At 41.6% G+C, this 5,979-nt stretch overlaps 1 protein-coding gene across 1 annotated transcript in view; it reads left to right on the top strand.

Moving 5' to 3' along the window:
• Window positions 1-5,302, top strand: part of ALG6 (ALG6, alpha-1,3-glucosyltransferase) — a 17,569-nt gene extending 12,267 nt beyond the window's left edge. Inside the window, exons 8-14 of the mRNA XM_009868846.1 lie at window positions 1-28; window positions 2,055-2,140; window positions 2,707-2,791; window positions 3,880-3,950; window positions 4,432-4,500; window positions 4,648-4,846; window positions 5,105-5,302. The exon at window positions 1-28 is cut by the window's left edge and continues 105 nt beyond it. Coding sequence (XP_009867148.1) covers window positions 1-28; window positions 2,055-2,140; window positions 2,707-2,791; window positions 3,880-3,950; window positions 4,432-4,500; window positions 4,648-4,846; window positions 5,105-5,302 — 736 coding nt within the window. The remainder of the gene's footprint in view (window positions 29-2,054; window positions 2,141-2,706; window positions 2,792-3,879; window positions 3,951-4,431; window positions 4,501-4,647; window positions 4,847-5,104) is intronic.
• Window positions 5,303-5,979: the final 677 nt, after the last annotated feature.

The raw sequence follows: 5,979 nt of genomic DNA, 5'->3' as shown, positions 1-5,979 counted from the left end.
CTTTCCCATTGACCGAGGCTTGTTTGAGGCATGCATGTTTTCTTCTCCCCCACCCCGCTGTGAATGTTCTGTATTCTTAGATCCCTTGAGAAACCTTCATCGTGACCTTTAGGGATTTCATGTGGGAGACACGCCACAGAACTAGTAATTTGAGATGGCTTCTTCAGCAGTCCTTTCTTGCCAGTTATTTAATCCAGTATTTAACCCCAGCTCAGCTGGCATCTTCCAGGATATTATATGGGTAGACAACACTTATCCCGTCATCAAACCCATACTTCAATCCATACATTTTTCCATTGAAATAGATTCCGTAGTAATTGAAGTGTCAGAATATGTAACCTTAAAAGTTAATAGCTTCAGTCTGTCTTTGATTCTGCTCCGCCTTTTTAAGCAGGATTCACTATTTTTAAAAGAATAAATTAAGAAAAATAGTGGTTTGGGTGCAGCCTAGAATTTCCTTTTTTTGACCCACCTTGTATTTTCAGTGCAAGATGCAAGAACAATTTCCCAAAAGTTTTAGGCTGATTCTGCTTTTACTTTTCCTCAGGCTGCGGACGTTTGGGTGCTGCAGGTACTGAGCACCGCAGCCTTAATCCAGTAAAGCAATTACTTGTTTGCCTAATGCCCGCACCGCAGGAGGCTGATAAAAGAAAGGGTGCTCATTTCCCAAGTAACAGTGAGTTGTTGCTGTTTTGCTTAATTAGGGCAGGAGTCTTAAAAACTTTTAAGAGCAGATTCTCAACTTCAAGTTTAACCATAAAATGAAGCTTTGGTGTCACAAGGATTTAAGGAAATGCTTACATGGCTTGATTCATCTTTAACTTTTATTTTAATTTTTTTTAGATACAAGCAGTACCAGGACTGGCACTTTGCTTCAAAAAAATAATGCAGCATTTTATTTAGACAGTGATATGGAAATGTTGTTCTCTGCTAGTTTATTTAAACAAACCCAAACAGCCCCTCCACAAAAGACCCCCCCCCAAAAAAAAAAACCCAAACCCCATGGCCCTGTTCCTTGGGAATTACCTGGAATTTATAAAGGAATAGTTGTGATGCCACACTTTTTATTCAGTATCAGGTTTAAAAATAAAACCTGTAAATGACAATAACCAATGAGTCTGAAGAGCTTAAGGATTTTAGTCTAATATTAGTCCAAATATTTTCTGAATCGCTCCAGGAGGAGGAGGTGACTTGCTGGATGCTGATCTAGATAAAGTGAGAAATTGTCCACGTAAGCAATGCACAGTAAATGTATACTGAGGTGCGTGGAACAGGTTCTTTGAATCGGTTCCCATTTACAGAAGCCGTAACAAATGCTGATGGTTGTAAAATCGTATTGGCCACTAAGTGGGCGCCCCGTGTGCGTTTGCTGGTGCTGCCAAACCCTCCGCTCGCTCGTAATCCTCGGCAGATTTGAAGCGCGGGTTGTGTGCGGCGAGCGAGCACGTGAGGGAGGTGGCTCAGTTGTTGGTCCTCGTAGCTCCCTTGCTGTTCTGTCTACACAGCTGTGATCCAAGCAGCTGTTTAGGGATGAGTTTCACAAGCACGATGGCTGTAGTTACAAATTTAATTTTGAAAGTGATCCTAGCACAACTGCTAATGTCTTTAGGCTTCTTGATTTATTGGAGGTTAACTCTGTCGCTGCTAGCGAGCAGTAAGCTAAATACACTCAGGTACGTAACAAAATGCGATGGTGTGCGGAGCAGCTTCACATCTGAAGAAAGATTCATACATGACACCATTTAACCGGGGGCAGGTCCTTTCACAGCCTTATCTTCACAAAATGTGAGATCTCACGAGGGAAGAAGTAATCTCGTGCAGAAGAACTCTTAGTTATTTTAGAATATATTTCAACTGAGTCTCTTAAAACTTCCTATTTTTGAAGATGAGAATAAAGGACATCTAAGAATAGGATGTTTATCTGCAAGTGTCTTTCTGCAGTATCGTGGTAAAACCCAACAACCTCCCACCTCCCAAGCCCCCACTGTTGCCAAAAATATAAGTTTAAATTACTATAATTATCACTAATTACTTTTTTTTAATTTGCCTTCCAGGATAAAGTAGCCAATATTTGGTGCAGTCTAAGTGTCCTTATAAAGATAAAGAATATAGTATCACCTCAAACTCAGTTAAAACTCAGGTAAGTGCTTTAGGTAGTTTATCTGCATTATTTTTTTGCAAAATGAGTAATTTTTATTTAAGAATTATGAGAAGTGGTGTTTAAAAACCTTGAAAAAAAAGTTTTCCTTTCTATACTGTACATTTCTCCCAAGTGATCAGGGTTTCCCCAAGTACTGTTAGGAATATTTATGACTGGAAAAAAATCTGCTGGTTTAAATAGTGACTTTGACTACTTGTTTGGTTAAAACTGAGTCAAAATTTGCCTGCTTTCCTCTTCAGAGAATTACCTTTTTTAATGCGCTTAGATGTCAAGACTTCACAGTTCTGTTTTTTGACTAAGTGAAGAATTCAAGTCTAAGTCTACAGAGTCTGAAATATTAATGGAAATGCTTTACTCCTTTTTCAGAAGCTTTTATGTCAGTGAAGACTGTTGAGTGCTCTTGTGATTGAGTCTCCTGGAGTCACTTTGTACTTCTGAAAATTACACTTGAATTCCTAACGGGCGTCGTTTTCGAAAGTGATTATGTGATGTCATGAATGTAGTTACTTGTGTATTAAAACTGAGTTTCTCACAAAATTCTTTAGTTTTGCCATCACATTCCTGAGTGTGCTTCCTACCTGTATAAAGCTAACTGTCCAGCCTTCTCTCCGAGGATTTAAATTTGCTTTGGTAAGTGTGTGGTTTTAATTGCTCCTTGGTTTAGATCCACCGCTGAGCACTGATGTCACCAGCAGCTCCTTGTGGCGTTGCCGCAATGCGCCGAAGTGTGCGTGCCATTAGTGCTGACGAGATCGCTTAAAAAGTGTTTGGCTGTCACGTGCCCAGGGAGGTCTGACCTGTCTTTTAAATCCAGACCTTTTTCCTTAGCTTTGATTTTTCTTTATTTAATGCTGTATCTTAATTATCTTCCTCTGAAGATTCCATACACGTTAAAGCCTCATATAGAGTTGGAATTTCTCCTCGTTCTGTTGAGCTTCCAGAGCGATAGTTTTTCTTACTGCATTGGCTGCAAAATTCAGTAAAGTCCCGCAATGGATTAGCAGTATGAAAAGAAAATAATACTGTTTTCCCCAGCGTTTGCCTTTTCTTAGTCATATTCTGTCATTGAATTTAACCACATTAACATGACTTACATGTGAGAATCTGTTTTCCTTAAAATCAAAATCATATGGAGCTGCTCCTGAGGTTTCAAGAGTTACAAAATAATTTCTAGTTTTCATTTTATGTGAATACTGTTTGAGAGTTGCTCCCAACGTTGCCTAAAAGTAACATTTATCCTTTGTAAGAGTTGGTTTATGTCTTACAGTGTGTTTTTATTTGGTGGGGAAGAAAAAGACACTTTGTTTACTTTGATGTATTGGCTGTTCATGATGATGAGCAGTATTTTATGTCAAAGAGTGGGTAGTTCTCACCGTGACTGAACTTTGCGCATGCTCATTTGTGCAAATACCTCATTTAGTGCATGGGGATACGTGTCAGTAAAGCTAAGGAAGAGTGAGGGCTCCTTATAGGGAGCACTTTCTGAATAATTCTGGGTAACCTTTCAAACAACAGTGTATTTTGTTTGCATCTACTGGTGGTTACAGAAGCAGCTCTGCCTACCTGTAAGTTGCCCTGGAGGAAATTGTAGCAGTTATTAGAAAAATCTGATCATTCAGCTCATGCATTCATGTAAAGTCTATGCCAGCAGAGAAACTAAACCAGTGCTTTGCATTGCAGTCACATATACTAATGTATCTCTGATTTCCTTTTCTAAGGTTAGTTGTGCTTTGTCATTTTTCCTGTTCTCCTTTCAAGTCCATGAAAAATCTATTCTTCTAGTGTCAGTGTAAGTAAATTATTTTTCTGTGGATATATTTTAATCTTCTTTTCCTCTTGTTATTGCATGCTGCTTTCTCACAAATACGACTGTTTTTAAAAGCTCTACGCATTTGCTCTTCTGAATAAGTTGCACATGAAAGTGTACAAATACGGCCACGTTGGTCTTTCCGGGCTGGTGTTCCAGCTGCATTTCCTGGTGTCTGACGTGAGGCAGGGTGGAGCTGCTGTCGCACTGCAGACCCCACATGGGGCAGGGTGTTGGCACGTTGGGGTTCGGTGGGGTGCAGAGGAGGAAGCAGGGCACCCCAGCAGAGGACGTGGCGCTGTGGGTGCTGCCTGCTCCGGGCTTTTCCAAGCCTGGGCTTGGTGAGGAGCAGAGCTCTGCCCGGTTCCCGGTGCAGGGGGAGCGCAGCACCTGCATGAAAGGTTGAGGAGGAAGTGCTGTTGCTGCGGTGTTTGCACATCTGTCTTTCCTCTCTTTGTTCTAGACCGGTCTGCTTAATCATAAATGAAATTCCTTTTATGGCTACGTGGTTTTTACTTGTGTCAACCTTCAGGTGAGTTGGACACTATTAACGTTACTTTACGACAGCAGTTTTCCCCAAATCCAGTAAGTACGTGCTTCCTTTTCCTCTTCTTTTTACATTCCTTAATACATAACTTGGAACGTGCGCTCACTTCCACTGCCAATTCTGTTTTGACAGTATGCTGCCTCTTCTGCTGAAAGATGGGCTACTGCTGCCCTACACTGTGACAACGCTGGCGTTCCTGTTGGTCTGCGTGGCTTCCTTTTCCATATTTGAGAAGACTTCAGCAGAGGACCTGCAGCTGAAGCCATTCTCCCTTTCCCTGAAGGGACATGTTGCTTGGTTTAAGTCCTTTCCCAAGATTGTCCGGAGCCTGGTAAGCAATTGTAATTTTTTAGTTGCAGCTCTTCACCGTACTGAAGTACTTGCATAAACCACGTTTGTGTCTGTGAAGCCACAAATGGGGAAAGCTGCACTCTGTCAGCATAGAGGTGTGCTGTCATTTTTATTATTTTCTGCGGTGTCATCTACGTATAGATTGAGGAATACAGAGCACCCAAGTACTGAAAGTAACAGCTTACTCGTCCAAGGTATTAAATCACCATTGGCTGATCTCTCTTTCCTTACCTTACAGTTTCTTCTTTCCGTAACCCTGATGGGTGTCCTGTCGCTGACGAGTGCCGCAGTGCCTCCTCCACAGAGGTTACCGGATTTATTCCCTGTAGCTGTGTCTGTTATTTCTTGCTTACACTTTTTATTATTTTTGGTGTATTTTAATATTGTTATACTCTGGGACTCAAAGAATAACAGAAGTCAGAAGAAAATCAGTTAATCAACCCCTGAAGATCAAGGACTGAACTGTGAAAGGACAGAGTATTTTCAGTGAGTGGTGTCTGGCATTGCAGGTGAACCTGGCTGTGGTGTAATAGAGTTTCTGTAACTTAATGAAAAACAGAAAATGCAGAGTGGTCAGAGACTGTTCTAAAGGAGAAGTATTTTGAAGAGCAATCGGAAATGTTATTTGGTGTGTCTTCTTCAGAAGCGTAATACTTTCGTTACTATTTGTAAGCTTAAAATACCTAATAAAGGACCAAATTTTGAGAGTAACCCTGCCTGGATGAGCGAAACGGCAATCTGCTTTTTTAACCTCAAGTGTGCATCTCCTGGCATAAAAAGCATCAGTAGTGAGGTAGCGCAGGGGAAGTTGAAACTCTGGGGTAGCTCTGAAGTTGCCTCGTGCAATTGGTCCCTGCCCTCCCTCACTGTGTGTGTTACACCTTCCAGAACGCTGAGGAGGAGCACAAAGCACAGGGACCCCCCCAAGTCAGTGCTGGGCACAGGAGTAGAGGCTGTGGTGTCTGGGGAGGGGAAGGTTCCTGTGTGTGCCAGGGCTTGGGGCACGTTTATTCCTTCACTGCAAGTCAGCAGCTCTGATTTGATTTGAACACTGGTTGTAGTCTTAATGAATCTCAACAAGTGTTTCTAACAGGACTGGAAAGCCAAAAGACT

This window comes from Apaloderma vittatum, unplaced genomic scaffold (genome assembly GCF_000703405.1).
Source record: "Apaloderma vittatum isolate BGI_N311 unplaced genomic scaffold, ASM70340v1 scaffold20054, whole genome shotgun sequence".
NCBI classification, from domain to species: Eukaryota; Metazoa; Chordata; class Aves; order Trogoniformes; family Trogonidae; genus Apaloderma; species Apaloderma vittatum.
The sequence above is the reverse complement of the archived record's forward strand: the minus strand, read 5'-3'. Positions and strand labels throughout refer to the sequence as shown.